The 18,009-nt window shown below is 42.7% G+C and overlaps 1 protein-coding gene across 1 annotated transcript in view; it reads right to left on the reverse strand.

Moving 5' to 3' along the window:
- Scarb2 (scavenger receptor class B member 2) overlaps positions 1-18,009 on the reverse strand; it is a 62,677-nt gene that overhangs the window by 25,648 nt on the left and 19,020 nt on the right. The window contains exons 2-3 of the mRNA XM_008843536.3: positions 13,066-13,223; positions 67-214 (exon numbers count right to left, since the gene is read on the reverse strand). Coding sequence (XP_008841758.1) covers positions 67-214; positions 13,066-13,223 — 306 coding nt within the window. The remainder of the gene's footprint in view (positions 1-66; positions 215-13,065; positions 13,224-18,009) is intronic.

Genomic DNA, 18,009 nt, shown 5'->3' on the forward strand with positions numbered 1-18,009 from the left:
AAATCACACCAGGCTTATATTTTTCCTTCTAAAATCCATAATAATGATACTAAAAGGCCGACTTACCAGTAGAGGAATATTTATTGTTCTAATTAAGTCAACGTTAGGGTCTCCAACAGACTGGTTTCTTTCAAAAACATATGCCTTATTGCTAACAGCAGATATTGTTGTTCCATTTTCTCCAAATTGAACGTTTGCTTTGCTCCTGAGTTCCCTAAAAGAAAACGAATTTTCTTTGAAAATAGATATGACTTTAACAAGAGTTGTCCTTTTATTCAACATTATTCACATTTTTCAAAATATCATTTCAAATATAATGACTATTTAGAAAGGTTGTAGGTAGTAAGCTCTTAAAAACTATAGGTTAGGGGCTGGAGAGATGGCTCAGTGGTTGAGAGCACTGGCTGCTCTTGCAAAGGACCCAAGTTCAGTTCCCAGCACCCACATGGCAGCTAATGATCCTCTGTAACTCCAATTCCAAGAGATCTGACACCCTCTTCTAGTCTCTGAAGACATTGCACTCATACACATAAAATAAAAATACACACAGGCAAAACAAAAATAAAACAAAAATAAATCACTTTTATGTTTGGTTGTTAGCCTCAGCCTTCGAAGACTGCGCTGTCCCTCCAGCCCCCCAACCCAGCAAAAAAATAAACAAATCACTTTTACACACACACACACACACACACACACACACACACACACACACACACCCTATAGGTTAAAGCTAAAGTGTGGGAAAGAGAACAGCCCTAGGAAAATCCTCTCAAAAACTGTTGTTTGTCACTTTTTTTTCTCCCAGAATTGGAGAAGTACAAGAGTCAAATGAACTCTCCTGAGTTATGGTTTGGTCCTGAAATATTTTCAAATTTTTCATTTCAGTTCATAGATTCAGTATGGATTTCAATTTGTTTATTAATATCTTTGATTCTAACTTGAATTCAGTTGAAAATTGATTTTAAAAACTAAAGCCACAGCTAGATGTGGTGGCACATGCCTGTAATCTCAGTACTCAAGAGGCTGAGGCAGGAGGATCATTGTAAGTTCCGGGTCAGCCTGGTCTACCTAGCAAGATTCTGTCTCAAAAAGTCAAAGAAAAAAAAAAGAAGAAAATAAAATCAAGGCCCAAGGGCCTGGGAATATAGCTGAATGGTGGAGCATTTGCCTGTATGTTCATGACTCTGGGTTTGATCCTCACTGCTATGATGAGTAAATAAATAAATAAATAAATAAATAAATAAATAAATAAATATAGGGGTCCAAAGTTTAGTAAAGTTCATTCCTGTTTTTTCTGCACACTTTGGTTTAGTACAAGTCAGTTCCTTCAAATGAGACATTAAGAAATCTCTTAGTGTTTGGTATTCAGCAGAGTAGGTGACAATGGTTGACACTAATAATTATTTCTAAATAGCTAGGAGAGAGGGTTTTCAACACTCACAACAAAAGAAAATGACAAGTGTCTGAGGTACTGGATATGCCAATTACTCTGACCTGATCATTAAACAGTGCATACATGTATTGAAATGTCACAGTACCCCATGTTACTGTGCCAAATGTGTGTGTGTGTGTGTGTGTGTGTGTATGCGCGCGTGTGTGCGTGTGCATGCTTGGACTGAGGGCTGAGGTGTGGTGTTTCTGTGATCCCAGTTCTTGGGAGGCTGAGTGAGGTAGGAGGATCATTGAGAGTTGGAAGCCAGCCTAGGCTATGTAGTGAGTTCCAGGCTACAGTGTGAGACCCTGTCTCAAAATAAAGGAGGGTGGGTGAGGCAGTGAGTAGAAAGGGCTTGGTACAGGGACCTAAGGTGAATGTGAGAAAGAATTCACTTTGGGCATAAAATGTAAGGCATGTCCAAGCATTCAGTAATCAAGATAAAATCTTTCCATGCAGAATTTCCTTTTTCCTAAATTAGTGGGATTTTTTTTTATTGTTCTTTTGGTTTTGACAGGGTCTCACTCTGTAGCCCAGGCTGGTCTCAAATTCAAGGTAGTCCTGCCTCAGCCTTCCAAGTGTTGGGATTATAGGCATGTACTACCATGCCTATCTAAGTTACATATGTGGTTGATATAATGTAGTACTAGACAGAGATAAGAGTGTATAATTCACATAGTGTTAGGAAGGCCCCAGGTAGCTGGACCACCCACGACTTCCTCCACAGGCCTTTCCAGACCACAGCAGCTCATAGGGACTTTTTTTCACTCATCTATCTGCCCATCTGTGGAGTTTGCTGTCTGCATTTGCCATAGGCACTCAGTCATAAACTGATGAGTGAAATAATTTAGACTGTGAAGGAATTGCTACGCAGCCTCAGGTATATGGAAGCAAACTGAAAGCAAAAGCTCTCCTCAAACTTTCAGTGATCCTCCTGCCTGTGCCTCCTGAATGTCAGGATAACAGACATGTACCACTATGCCTGGTTTTTAATAGACTTAATGTAAGGATAGACAAAAATAAACAAAAGCATACATACAGGTACATAACAATAGATGAGTCTTTGACTGTTCTACAGTGCTGGGTGCAGCAATCATAGAGATTTCACCCTTTCAGAAGAACCCGAATGAATCAGTGGTGTCATTAGCGTGCCCTTCCCTCTGGGTCAGACCTCCGGAAACGTGACTAACAAAGGTCTGTGGGGTGAAACCAGTGAATGCCTGTAACATGAGCCAAACTGAAATAATTATGGGAAAGAAAACAATTCTATGTCCTTATGGGAATGCATAATAAATCAGGTAGAGATGGCTGTGTTCAAACGTTTGTAGTTTTAACTTCAGAGGTTCCTAGTGGACTGTTTTTGGTTGTTTGATTTCCAGCCCCTTCTGGTGACAGCCTGATTTCCTTTCCTCTCTGTGTAGGACCATCAGTCAGGGTGTGGAGGGCCTGAGCACTGCCAGTTCCTCTGACCTCTGAATCTGGACCACAGTGACTCAAGAGGCATACCACAGTGAGGACCAGCATAAGTGGATCATGCAGACACCCCTATAACTTAGATCTCTAACTATTTATTCTTTTGTTTTTGTGACAGTCCCTACATAGGCCAGGTTGTCCTTGAACCAGCAATCCTGCCTCAGTGCTGGGATTACAGATGTGTGACACTCAGCCTGGCTTGTAGCATGGATCTTTAAAACTGCCCTGGGTCCTGCCCTGCCTCCTAAGCTGCTCCCTCTGTTAACTTACTTTACAGCCTTCAAACATATTTGCTCCTTTCTTCCCATTATCTCCAGGTACTTTCTCTACCTTGTGATCAAAGATTTCTTTTGAAAATCAAAACCAGTCTTTATGGATGAGAACATGGAGGCTGTGGACCAATCAGGTTTAAAGTCCTGGTCACCTGACTTTATGGCCATTCAAAGTGATTATTAGAGGGTGGATTAGGAGAGGAAATTACCAAGCCAAGTGCTTGTGCAGCCAAAGCTGTGCTTACAAAGAAGCCCCCATTTGGCTCTATCCCAAGTCTCCCCACAGTCAGTGTCAGGAGAGGCCTTCTGCAGGGGGCTGGTGATGCTGAGCTCTGAGTGCCCACACTGACCCAGCTCGCTACTGAGGAGCCAGCAGAAAAGGCGGTCCAAGTGAGCACCAATACAAAAGCAAAGAAAGCTCAGGCAGGGAGCTAAAATTGGCACTCAGAAGAGTCCAGAAGGCACAAGTCAACTTGGTCAAGTTCTCTAAGGTCAAAAATCAGCGTCATTCCTCAGGACATTTTGCTTGTTTGTTTTCTTCATCCAAGTCTTAATTCATGAACCGAAAGGCCTGAATAATCCCAAGCCCAAACCTTATTTCACTTATGTTTGCTTATCTTTACTGACTGTGGAGATATCTTTTTAAATATTTTCTGTATTGCTTACCCATGGGAACCCGATATTTAAGAAATTGAGGACAAAGATGCCATTCACTTCGGTCTGGAACTTGACTTGTTTCTCAATAAAATTCAATAGGTCAAAGCTAAGGTTTTTCAAATCACCAAAGATATAGTTCCCTAGGTAGGCTGACTTAGTCAGGCCAGTCACAGCTAACCTCAAGACTTCCCTCAGCAATTTGGAGTCCTCCACCTGCCACCCTAAGGCATGACTGACACGTGACCTTTACAGAGTACCCTAAGACAAAGAAGGCAGTAAGACATGGCCTTCATTCTACTGGGGCAAATAAAATAAAATTAATTAAATAAATAAAATAAAGGAGATGGCAAGGGCCCTCCTCTCGAAGTAGCACATGATAGGCCAAAGAAACCAAATGTTTTTCCCTCTCACGCTTCTGTCACTCTGGCAGTACTTGGACAGAGAAAGGATTGTGATGACAATATCAATGAATCTGGTTACTAATAACCAGCTGATCAATAACAGTCAACTTGAAAACAGCATAGTTTCTGGTAAACACTAAACTGATGGCGAGAAGTGATCAGATCACTGCTATACAGTATTAGAGAAGACCAAAGAACCATCTAGAAATATAGACAAGAGCTTAAAACAAAAGCAAAAGCAATCTTGTGCCTAGACAATTAATCAAGGAACCGTATTTCCAAGTGCTTGGCACAGCCCCTGTTATCAATAGGTGCTAAATCTCAGACCATAGTTTAATGTTTGTTAAACACAATTATGGTTCTAGTCAGGAAAAAGTGGATAAGCCAGGAGTAGTGACCACATCTGTAGTCCCATCACTGGGAAGTCTGAGGTAGGAAGATTTTAAGTTTGAAGCCAGCTTGGGCTATATGGTAAGGAGAGAGAGAGAGAGAGAGAGAGAGAGAGAGAGAGAGAGAGAGAGCGAGAGAGAGAGGAAGAAGCAAAGGGAATAGATGAAAAGCCTGGTGTGGTGGCTCTTGCATGTAGTCGGAGGCTGAGGCAAGAGGACCACTTGAACCCAAGAACCCAGAAGTTTCAGACCAACCTAGGTACCACAGCTTGCAAATACCAAAAGTCTGTTAAAAGGGGGTGGGGTGGGGCACAAAAAGGAGAGGGAAGAGGCATTGGCCTTGTGGCTCACTCCTGCTATCTCAGCACTCAGGAGGGCTGCTGTGAGCTTGAGGTCAGCCTGGAATACACAGTGATTGGAAGAATCAATGCCTGTGCATCTAACTCCTTTGAGATGCTAGATAAAACCGGATGTATACAATGCTGTTATGAGATGAGATCCTTATCTTGGGGCTGGGAACACAGCTCAGTGTCATAAGAGCATTTTTCTAGCATGCTTGAAGCCCTAGGCTCAATTCTCAACACTGAGAGGAAGGAAAGCAAGCAAGCACTATCCTTATATTTTAGCCAATTTACTTCATCTACGCTTCCAGTTCTTTGTTACAGAACCACCACGCAAGTGACTAAGCTCGCTAGATAGAAGCACAGGTTGAGATCTTCCTGTCAGTTCTGCGCTGATAACTTACTCTGGGGACTAAGAAGTTACTCATGTTTTTTTTTTTTTTTTTTGGCTTTTATTTTAGCTGTTTGAGAAAAGGTTTTACTATTTGCCTTGGCTAGCCTGAAACTCATTCTGTAGACCAGCTGGCCTCAAATATTCAGAGGTCCTTCTGCCTCCGCCTCCCAGTGCTGGGATTATGGGTGTGAGCCACCATGCTGGCTCTTCATGGCTTCTGTTTCTTAGTTTCTTCATCTAAAAAGTAGAAATAGCCATGTGCCCGTCTCAAAGAATTGTGAGAATTAAACATAGACATGCAAAAACACCCCTGACACATCGGAAGTTCCTAGGAAACATGAATTATTACTATGTAATATACTACTGTTGCTAAGCTTGAGATGGGGAAATGTTACATACTGGCCACTTCAAAAGAGTCCATAGTAAAGCACCTGACATTGCCATTTCAATGCCACAAGGGATACTGTGAGCAGTTCTAAAATAAACACTTAATGAGGTAGGTACCTCTTCAACGTGCAGATTTAATTTTCTTTGGATAGATACTCAGTAGTGGGATTGCTGGATCTTATGGTAGTTCTATTTTTGATTTTTAATGGAAACTTTATACTGGTTGTACTAATTTATATTTCCCAAACAGTACATGAAAGTGGGAGCGAGACTTTCAAATTAAAAGATGATACAAGGACTGGGGCGATGACTCAGGTGGTAAAGTGCTTGCCTTGCAAGAATGAGGACCTGAGTTCAAGCCCCAGAACCCACATAAATAAGCTGGCCATGGTGGCTCACATTTACAGTCCCAGTACTAGGGAGGCAGAAACAAGTGGATCTCGGGGGCTTGCTGACCAGCCAAACTTGTGAGAGCCCTCTCTCAAAAAAAGACAAGGTGGAACAACACTCAAGGTTGACCTCTGGCCTCCACATGCCCTTGTATATTAATGCACACATACAAATAAAAAATGATTTAAAAGATCCCCAATAGTCTTGACTACATATGCATTTAAAAAAATTTTTAAATCAGAGCTGGGTGTGGTTGTACATGCAGTAATTCAAACACTCAGGAGGCTAGAGCAGGAGGAATATCCCCCTCAGGGCCAGGATGGGCTACATAGTGAGACCCTGTCTCAAACAGTAACAAAAAACCCTCTTAAGATTTGGCCCTCACATATTTTTTTATTGCCATCAAAGCAGTAACAACAGCCTTAAAATGAAATGAGCAATACAAAGGAAAAGCTAAGGAACCCCAAAAGCCAACTTGTAATGGGCTATTATAAATTTAATACTTATAAAAATATGAAAATCAGTTGAAAGGGTCTTATACAATTTTTTTTAATTCTTGAAATACTAATAGGAAAAATGGAAAAAATATTTGACAAAACAATAAATTAATCCCCCAAAGGTTGAGAAAGCCACTGACTACCATAAATCACAATTTCAAGCAAATGCATCACTCTGAGCAGAAGGCTCAAGGCAAGTTAGTTCTGTTAACAAGCCTGTTCCAGCACTGCTCAATCTCCATCTTCAGAAAACAGAAATGAAGCACTGCATTCCTTAAACCAGACAGACTGGTTCTTAACAAGGGGATCTGCCATCTTTCCCAAGAGCATTCACACTGGAAATGTGCGAAACTGTGATCACTTGGGGCACTGCTACAGCTGCAAACTGCCAGGGGAGCCAGGCTCTGCAGCCCAGGAAGCCTTTCCTCCCTTCAGGGTTCCTAACACCAGACCTACCTACCCACAGGGACCAGAGACAGCAGTTGCACAACCTCCCCCTCCTTCCCCATGTCTGCTGGCACAGGGGACGTAATCAGCTGACCTCTTGGGAGGGAACCCATAGAACCACAAACACTGGTGCAGAAGCTATGTATGTTCAGACTGTCAGCTTACACAGTAGCACAGTCAAGTCACGTGACAACATGAGATTCACTGAAAGACCATAGAAAGCAAATACAGACAAACAGGCTCCATGGAGAGGTTCAGTGGCTCCCTACAAAACCAGGTGTCAGGGCACTCAGCCAACCCCAGCACGGGGCAGACGGCACTATGTTGTAGTGTTCCTAACAGAGCAGTTCACTCTCAGGACCTAGTCCTTCCCAGATCTATCCTTGAGTTTCCCTGACTAGACCCTCTGGCTCCAACAGAGCTACTTCTATCCTCTGGTTTTAATTAATTTCACCTCTTGTGTCCTATGGATTTAAACTATAGTTAAGAATGTTTCCTTCACCCCTTCTCCCCATACTCATTAGAGACTGGATATCCAAGATGAGAGAGCCTGGCTCCTGCTCTTCATAGACCTTCAAGTATATCAAGAAAAAAGTCAGACATGGAAAGTTTTTTGGTTTGGGTTTTTTTTTTTGTTTTTTTTTTTGTGTGTGTATGTGTGTGTGTAGTGTGTGGAGGGTGGGTGTGTGGGTGTGGCTGTTCCTAGAGGCCAGACCTTGATGTTGGGTGTCTTTCACTTGAACCTAGGGTTAGCCAATTCAGCTAGTCTGGCTAGCCAGCTTGTTCCAGGAATCCCTCTTCTCTGCCTCCCAAGTACTGGGATGACAGACTGCCACAACCACCTGGCACGTGGGTGGATGCTGGGGATCTTAACTCTGGCTTGTCACCCTTGTGTGGCAAGCACTACCCATTGAGCCATTTCCCTAATTCTTTTTTTTTTTTTTTTTCAGACATGGTCTCATGTAGGCAAGGCTGACCTCAAACTCTGGGTAGCTGACTGAAGATGACCCTGAACTTTTGATCTTCCTTCTCCCACCTCTCTAGTGCTAGGCTTATAGGCTTGCACCTACATGCCTGGTTTTATACAGTGCTAGGGACTGAATTGAGTGCTTCATGCATAGAAGGCAAGTACTCTACCTCCTGTGCTTCATTACCAGCTCCTAAAAACAATGATTAAAATGCATTTCATTACTGTTGCAATGGGCACACAACCGAGGTACTGCAACAAGCCAGTGTATGACTGTTTGGGGGGCTTTCAAATAACTGATGTATGGTGAAAATTGAGCTATAATAGGGCAGCTATGAGCTACCCATGGCTATTGTGCTCCTGGAGAACTGGAAAATCACCTTGGTGCTTGAGTGAGCTGGCCTGGGGTGAGAGATGCATCTAAGCACCTACCCAAACAAAGAACCAGAGACCAGAAGAAAGGTTAAGGGAGCTTCATTTAGTTATTTTGTTTTATAGTTTTTTTGAGATGGGTTCTTGCTGTGTAGCACAGGCTAGCCTTGAACCCACCATTTACCACAGGTTCTTGCTATGTAGCACAGGGGCCTTGAACTGGAAACAGTTCTCTCCCTCAGTTTTCCAAGTGCTGAGATGGCAAGTATGAACCATCACATCCAGCTTGAACAGGCTTCTAATGAAACCAGAATATTAGGAAAGGCTAACACACCTTGCAAAGGGCATGGATGGGGGTGGGGATGACAGGACAAAAGCTGGAGTCTGTTCACTGAAGCTTTTATTGGGATGGGCATGAAAATTGTGTTCTGCCCAGCATAACATGAGCCTTGGGTATGAAAATCACACTCTACCTCCCTGGGTCAACAGAGGAATAAACAACTGCATTCCATTGCTGTTGGTTTTTATTTTGTAGCCAGTTAAAGGTTGTTCTGTGTGGGTCAAGAAACAGGATGGGTGTTTAATATAGAAGATAGCTAACTGAATTTATTATCCTGACTTGATCTTTTAGCTTTTGTTGCTTTATACAGGAAGGAAAGAAAATTTACCTTTTAGCATTTGTTTACCTTCTAGCTTTAGGCCAAGGAAAGATAGCTGATTATATTTAGTGTGGTTTACCCCTTAGCTTGTGGCCAGTTTAAGGCCCTCAGCTACTCTTCTGGTTCATTTTAACTAAGCAGTGACAAGCAGTTTGAGCAATGCGTAACATGTTAGCATTCAAAAATTTTGGATTGCCTCTTGGAGGATCTGCCTCCTTACCTATCCTAACAACTGAGCATTCAAAATGTGGCTTAAGGGGGTGGGGGTGTATTTCAGGGGTAAAGCTTGCCTAGCATCTAGAGTTCAATCCCCAATGTGTGGGGTGGTGACCTGGGACTAATGACAATGCAGGATATACTGCTTTTTGAAAAATTTATTTTATATATATATTTTTTTATTTTATGTATATGTGTATTGCCTGCATGTATGTAAGTGCACCTGTGTCGTGCAATGCCTACAGAGGGAAGAAGAGGTTGTTGGATCCCCTGGAACTGAAGTTACAGATAGTTGTTGGCTGTGGGATTCGAACCCAGGTCTTCTGCAAGAACAGCCAGTGCTCTTAACTGCTGAGCCATCTCTCCAGCCCTGGATATACCACTTAGAAAAAAAATGAAATGTTAAGGAGCTGGGGCAATGGTACAGTGGTAGGGTGCTTGCCTACCACTCAGGCACAAAGCCCTGAGTTCAAACCCTAGCACCCTGTCCCACCCAAATGATAAAATATGTGCTATAAATAAAAAAATCTATGAGATTTCAAAGAGTATGGGAAAAATGATGCAAAATATTTATTTTAAAAAATTTTGTGTATGAGTGTTTTGCCTGCAGGCACATAAGTATACCAAGTGCATACAGTGCCTGTGAAGGTCAGAAGAGAGCATTAGATCCCCTGGAATTGGAATTGTAGACGGCTGTTAGCTGTCAAGTAGGCGCTGGGAACTGAACTGGCATTCTCTGTAAAAGGAGCCAGTGCTCTTAACAGCTGAGATATCTCTTTAGCCCCAGATGTGGAATATTTCATTAATATTTCTGAATGCAAAAAAAAATGTGTTGAAATGTATTTTGAGTTTTATTGGGTCAAATATAAAATATTAATGTTAATTTTATCTGTTTCTTTTTACTTTGCTAAATGTGGTTATTAGAAAATTTTGAGTTGCGTATGTGGCTCATATTAAATTTCTATTGGCAAGCTCTAGTTAGAGTATGAAATGCTTTTTAATTTTGTTTGTTCTTGTTGTTTTTTGAGACAGGGTCACCCTGTAACCTCAGCTGGCCTGAAACTCACTATCTAGTAACTGGGATTTCAAGTTTATACCAACAGGTCCAGTGAGACCCTGTCTCTAAATAAACAAATACATACATACATACAAGGACTTAAGTGTTTTCTTAAAATTCTTTTATATAATATCTTTCATTAGTATAATTCTGAATGCTGATTTATGCACACTAAAACAGTGAATCCACTAAGGCTAATGATTATAGCAAACACTTAACTATCACTAACTGTGTACTAGATATTACTGTCTGGTATTTCATAAACATTGGCGCATGGGCTCCTTTAATCCTCATAGCAACCCTACATGGAGGTCTTATTTTGTTCATCTTACAGGTAAGGACATCCAGGCAGAAAGTGCATTTGCCCCGAGGCAGGGACCAGGGGCTTTATTTCTGAATTTCTAGCATCTAGAATAATACTAAGTCATAACAAATGAATCCATCAACAAGCATTCATTGAGTAATTGCTTACAACAAACTTGTGAGCAGTTCCACCAGCTAGCAGTCCTAAAGAAAGAGCTCACTGTCTGCTTTCTCTACCAATGCAATTTTTTTAAATCTTAGCAAAGAGAAACTTTTTAGGCAGAGGAAGGAGAAGCTACTATTACAACATGGAAAATACTCTAAGATCCAAGTTGTCTCCCTCCATCTGTGCTTATCTTTTAAATACTCATCAAAGGCAGGAGTGATGGTTCAGTGGGTACTTACCACCTAGCCTGAGGACCCAAGCTTGATTCCTGAGACCTGTACAGTGGAAGGAGAACACCTACTCCTGCTAGCTGTTCTCCGACCTGTCGGGAGCTGCTAATCATTGAGCTGTGTCAGGCTTGTTTACTGAGTGTGTGTTATGCACACCAGTATCTAATCTGCCTTATTAGGAGGAATATGTTTATATGGAGAGCCTCACAATACCTGACCTTGAGGCAATAGTGGTATACAAAAAGATTGAGGAAGCCTTTGATCTGACCGCTCTCTGACCCTCAGATACAGGTGGGGAAATAGAGCAATTGTAACTAACTGAGTTCTTCTGTATAAAAAGACAGAACTGAAATAAATCGAGGCTGCTGCAGTATTCACTGTGAGCCCTCCCAAGCATCTTTTCTGTCTCCTTTCCTTTCTTTCAATCCTCACTCCCCCTTTCAGGTACTGTCCGTTTTGGCCGGCTGGCACCGGCACCGACCCACACAGGTCCATGGACCAAGTGTGCCCCCCACACATACACACATAAAATAAATAAATAAATAATAAATAAATAAAATAAAAGATGGCCAATGCCATCCTTCTGTCTCCTCAGCCTCTAAAATAGTGGTCACTGTCACCACAGCTTCTCTCTTATGTGAAGGGTGAGTGGTGCTTAGAGAAGAGTGGGTGAGCTGGATGTGGGTGGAATATGTCTGTAATCTTACCACTTTTGAAGACTGAGGCAGGAGGATTACCATTTCAAGTTCATGGCCAGCCTTGGCTACAGAGTAAATTCCAGGCCAATGAAACTGTCAAAACTATAAAAAAGAAGGTCTAGGGACATAGATGAGCTTGTAGAGTGCTTGCCTACAGCAAGCATAGAGCCCTGGGTTCTTCCTGAGAATCACAGTAAGGCTGTAATCCCAGAGCCCAGGAGACAGAGACTCAAGAAGGTCAAGGTCAGAGCTGGAGCAATAGCTCAGCAGTTTAAGAGCACTGGCTACTCTTGTAGAGGACCTGGGTTCAGTTCCCGCCACCCACATGGCAGATAACAGCCATCTGTAACTCCAGTTCCAGGGGATCCAATGCCCTCTTCTGGCTTCTCTGGGCATTCATGCATGTGGTGCACTTGCACACATGCAAGCAAAACACTCATACACATAGAATGAAAGTAAGTAAATTAAAAAACAACAAAGGATCAGGGCTGGAAAGATGGCACAGCAGTTAAGGGCACTTACTGCTTTTGCTGAGGACCTGAGTTCAGTTCCCAGCATCCACATGGTAGCTCACAACTGTCTGTAACTCCAGTTCCAAGGATCCGATGCCCTCTTTTGGCTTCTGTGGGCACTGCACATACATGGTGCACTTACATAGAAGCAAGTAGAATACTTATACATATAAAATAAAAATAAATGAAAAAAAATTTAAGTTCAAGGTCAGCCTTTGCTGCATGAGGAATTCAAAGCCAGCCTGAGCTACAAGAGATCTTCACTTTAAAAAAGATAAAAGAAGAATGGAGGAGAAACTGAGGCCAACAATGAATTCTGATTTAAAAGTAAATTTAAAACTAAGTATTGGGCTGGGTGTGGTGGCACACACATTTAATCCCAGCACTCAGGAGGCAGAGGCAGGTGGAGCTTTGTGAGATCGAGGCCAGCCTGGTCTACATGGGGAGTTCCAGGCCAGCTGGGAGACCCTGTCTCAAAAAACACACAAGTATGTGTGGAAGGGAAATTGAGGGAGGCCTAAAAGTCACTAAAGAGTGAAAGGGACCTTAAGGATCAGAAGTGGAGAGCAGCTCTTGGAAGCTCAATAATTGCTTCCTGCCTGCACAGTAGGAAGGGGCGGTGACTCAGCCCCGCCCACAGAGTTCACTGTAGAGGAACGACATCTGACATCAGCGGTGCTGCAGACAGACAGAATGGAACCAACGCTGTGTCCTCACCCTGTCTGCCTCCTCACAGGGCTGCGGTGGCGTGTGGTGAGGATCCCCGCTGCATTTTCAGCCTGGCAGAGCGGCAGGCAAGACTCACCTGTAGGTGTATGGCCCCACTTCTTCTAGCCGGGGAATTTCTCCGCTGAGGATCTCCTCTGGATTGGTGACATTGAAGAAATAGAACTGGGTGTACACAGGCAGAGGGGGCTTCTCCCAGGAGTCAAAGATCTCAGTGCCATTTCTTAACACCATATTCTGGGGAGGGAAAAACAACAACAAAACAGGTTTACAAAAAGATAAGGCCACTGGCTCTGAACTGAGACAATCTCTATCCTAGAGCCGTCATTTTAATGCAGAAGTCCCAGTTCCAGAGAGCCCAACAAGCTGGTCTCCACCACCTGTCCTGATAGAGGAATTAAAGAGAAGAGTAACTGAAAAGCAGAGATTAAATCAGCGCTCTGAACAAAGAGGAACAGATAAAGGAGTCCAGCGACCCCGAGTTCATCTCTGGATACTGATAGAGCTTTAGTTTTCTGCCTTGGTTTTGAAGCAGGGTCTTACTTTGTGGTCCAGGTTGGCTTGAAACTTTTTATTGTAGCCCAGGCGGGCTTTCTGAGGCAGTCCTCCAGTCTAAGTCTCCCCAGTGCTGGGATTACAGACATGCACCATCATGCCTGATAAGTTTTAAGTTTAAATAGAGGAAGAATCTTTGTCTCAAATATAATCCTGGCCTGTGATTCAGTAAGTTGATAAATACCTGCAGTCAGAGCCTGAGAGGACCAAGATGGTTCCTAACAAGATGATCTGCTCTGGGATATAGCCGCTCCATCACATAATTGTTTTCATCTTGGGAGTGGTCAGTCTTGAAGGGGATGAGCTACAGGTAGATAGACAGATGCTCCTTAATGATTCTCATGCCTGTGCAGAGTCAGTGGGGGTCTAACCAGAAGTAGAGAAGGCACAAAATGCAGGCATAGCTGCAGGCTTTTATCCTGCTTCTGGTTGCCTTGTGGACCCAAGTCAATGCTTATTACCAAAAGCAGCTTCTGGATGCCTCTTAAATTCTGTCTTCCTAGCTTGCTTATTTTAATTATCTTATGGGTATCAACTGCAATCTCTTGGGAACAGGGTCATATCTTACACAATCAGGACCACTGCCCTATTAAGCCACAGGTGTTCAATAAATATTTGCTCTATCAGAAGGATATTACAGAAGAGCTTATGGATGGGAATGTGGTATAGCAAAACCAAAGGCCCTATTGGCTTTGGAAATTTTGAAGATTCTACTGGTAGCACCAAGCTATAGAATTACTGAAAAGTACCATATACTTCCAGCTAGGTGGAAGGAGACAGACAAGACCAGCTTTGGTCCTTCCATATGCAATGGAGTCATATTCATCCCTACTAACTCCACCACTAGGGGATATAACAATATGCAATTTTATAGTCAATTCCCCACAAATTTATAGAGTTGACTATCTCTGGGTCAAAAACAAACTGAATTTAGTGACTATGGTAGACATCTCCTTTGCCCAGGATCCTTCTTTCACTTCCTACTTCTATCAAGGCATTATGGACTAATATCTCTCACATCCCAAATTCATATTTTAAGTCCTGACTCCCAATATCTCAACACGTAAGCATATTTGGAGACTGTGTTTTTAAAGAGTGGTAACTGAGGTTAAATAAAGTCATGAGACTGGTATCCTTATAAGAACAAGAAACTAGGGACGGAGGTACCCTGTATGGGTAGATAAAACTGTTCCCAGGGGCCATAGGTTACTAATGCCAGTGCCAGGGGTGGGCTAGTTCCCTATTAGTCACTGGTTAGAGAGGAGGCTCCCAAAACAATACAAAAGCAATCATTATTGCTATTGGTTGCCCATTAGAGCTCAATGGTAAGAGTCTATTGCTGGAGATGCCACATGGCTTGGTCACAGTACACAGAGAAATCAAGCTGGGACTGAGCTGGAAGCTTCCTCACTGTCAGCCCTCACAGTGCCTGAAGGTATTATGCAGGATGCTGAGGGAGAATTGTAATTAACAGTCTTACTCAGCTGTGGTCCCGGCATGCTAAACTACTGACTGGCCAGGTAAAATGTGCCCACTAACGCAACAATGGCAAGCCTGTTATGGGGGTAATCAATCACTTCCAATCCAATTCTGATTGAATTTGAGGCCTGTTCCACAGGAGGGAATTCGTTCGTGTCTGATACTATAAAACCCCATGGCTAGCGAGGTTGTAGGCCCTAGTGGAGAAGCAGCTGCTATTGTTTTGCTAATGATATGATATACTGGTCAAACGGCCTTCTGAATAATTATGTTTATGCTCATAGATTAGTGCTGGTGTCGGCTTTAGTCAGAAGTTTCTTTGTGCCATGGGCTGTGACTCATAACTGTGATCAAGTGATCTTTGAATGCTCAGCCATAAATGGAGTACCTGTACCACCCCCTCTAAGGCTCAAGGAACATTATGGAAGAAGTGGAAAGAAGGTAAGTGCCAGAGGAAAGGAACACTGTCTTCTAGGCATAACATGGCCACTGCTTGAACTCATAGCAGCTGTGATTACCTCCATAAAGCCCATCAATATTGTGCCATGGAGGAGGAGGAAGGGGATCACAAGACCCCACCCTTCCTTGAAGGTCTATAAGCAGTTAACAGGAGGGAGAAACACCTTCTTCAGCGGTGTAGTCGCTGGTAAGGTATTACAGGAAGTGGATATGCAGCTAAAGCGGACCTTGAATTCCAGAGCCTTTCTATCTCTACCACACAATTTTGTTATTTATTTTGTTTGTTTGGACAGAGTCTTGTTATGTAGCCCCAAAGAGAGCCCCTGCTGGGCATGCAGGTCTCCTACCACTCACTGTACTCCCAGCTATGGCAAGAGGCAAGTTCCAGCCTGGGCTACAGAGTGAGACCCTGTCTTTCTACCCAAAAAAGTCCAAGAGTAGAGGTCTCTGAAACTCTTCAGGCAGCACTGAACTGCCTCCTGCTACCACCAGAGGGATTAACGCTGTGGGCCGCTGAGCCCAGCTCTAACCCAAGCATTTTCATAGTGAAACTTACTGAGGCACACAAGAAAAATAAAAGGAGAAATGAAAAGCAAATGAAAACGACTGAAGTGTGGAAAAAATACTAAAAACTAATTAAAACGATAAAGACAAAATGCGAACCCTGGTTAACTCATGTTGAGTTGGTTCACTGTTTTCTTCTTGATGAGATTTATACTTTCTAACTTATAAGGAGTAGAAAAAATTTAAAAATTCGGCAGTGGTGAGGGAGGGGCGAGACAAGGTCTTATGTAGTTCAGGCTGACCTAAAACTCATTATGTAGTTGAGGCTGGGCTTGAACTCCTGATCTTCCTGCCACTGCCTCCTAAGTGCTCAGATTGTGCCACCCACCTAACTGAAATTATTGAGAAAAAAATTTTAAAGAAACGCAAGAGGGTCAGCAAGATAGCTCAGTGGAAAAGTACTTGCCTCAAAGCTTATAGACCTGAGTTCCACCTTCAAACTCTATGTAAAGATGGAAGGAGAGAAGTGACTTTACAAAGTTGTCCTCTGACCATTACATGAGTGCCATGGCACATGTGCACCTCTCATCATAATAATATATAAGTTAAAAAGTATTTTAGCCCAATGTGGTAGTGCACACTCTTTAATCCCAGCACTCAGAAGGCAAAGTCAGGCAGTTCTCTGTAAGTCCAAGATTGGCCTAGTCTACGTAACAAGTTCCAGGCTAGCTAGGGCTACAGGGAGACCCTAACTCAAAAACACAACAAATAATAATAATTTTTTTAAAGAAAATCAAACCAGAGGTCTACTGATATAACATCAGTCTGACTATGAAACAAGAGGAACCAGACTTCAGGCCAAGCAGCCCAGAGGTTCCTGTCATTCCTCTGGCAACGAAACTCTGAACAACAATAAACGAAGGGATCGACTTTCTAAAGTGTACTGTGACACTGTACATAACAGGAGGTCAAGTTTAAGCCACCCAGGCCTTTGATTTAATGTAATGTTACAAGAGAACATAATGACATAGTTCTAGTATTAAGTCAAAACTATTCTAAGAATTTTTGCAAAAAAAAAAAAAAAAGACTGTTGAACAAATGAACAGAGGAAATAAAGCAAGTCCAGGCTGGGCTAGGTGCTTTGAGAGAATGCCTGGAGGGCTGGGCACATTCATACCTCTAGGTGGCCATGTTGAAAGGGTGAACATCACTGTCAGTCTGCCTCAGGTCAAAATGTTGGTCCAACCACCAAGTTTCTATCTAAGCAATTCCTTGGTAATTCAGTGAATTGAGAGCAGATTGAAGGAATAGAAACATTCAGAAACAAATCATGAGATCTCCTGGGTTCCCCCAACTTCCAAGATCCTACCCAAGACTCTTTGGCAAGTCTTCCCACCTCCTCCCCAAATCCTCACTGCTCCCTGCCCTAGATACAGGGCTTACTCAGCCACTGTAGGCAGTTATTGGTAAGCTTTGTGATTCAAAATGTTTATTTTTATTTTATGTGTATGAGTGTTTTGCCTGCATGAATGCAGGTGGACCTGGGAACCCAATGCCTGAAGAGGCAAGAACAGGGCGTTGGATCCCCTGGAGCTACAGACCATGTTAGTCACCATGTAGGTGCTGGGAACTGAATCTGCATCCTTTGCAAGAGTGCTCTTAACCACTGAGCCATCTCTCCAACCCTAACTTTGTGATTCTTTTAAAATCTCCCTATGGTTCTGGGGATTAAACCCAGGACCCTATGTATGTTAGGTAACTGCTCTACTACTAAACCATATCTCTAGTCCTTAAAACATTTGTTTTAATTATTATTTTGAAACACTAAGTGATCCAGGCTGGCCTTGAATCAACTCAGTAGCCTCAGCTGACTTCAGCCTCCTCAGTACTGGATTTATAGACTTGGCTATGATCCATCTTTTTGTTAATCTTATCTCCCAAACACAAGCTTAACTGTCCTAGCGGAGTTTAAACTCATAGTGTAAGAAAACAACGCAACTGAAAAGGCCTTCAAGGCTGACAAGAT

The sequence above is a fragment of the Nannospalax galili genome, unplaced genomic scaffold (assembly GCF_000622305.1).
Source record: "Nannospalax galili isolate Female #2095 unplaced genomic scaffold, S.galili_v1.0 scaffold800, whole genome shotgun sequence".
NCBI classification, from domain to species: Eukaryota; Metazoa; Chordata; class Mammalia; order Rodentia; family Spalacidae; genus Nannospalax; species Nannospalax galili.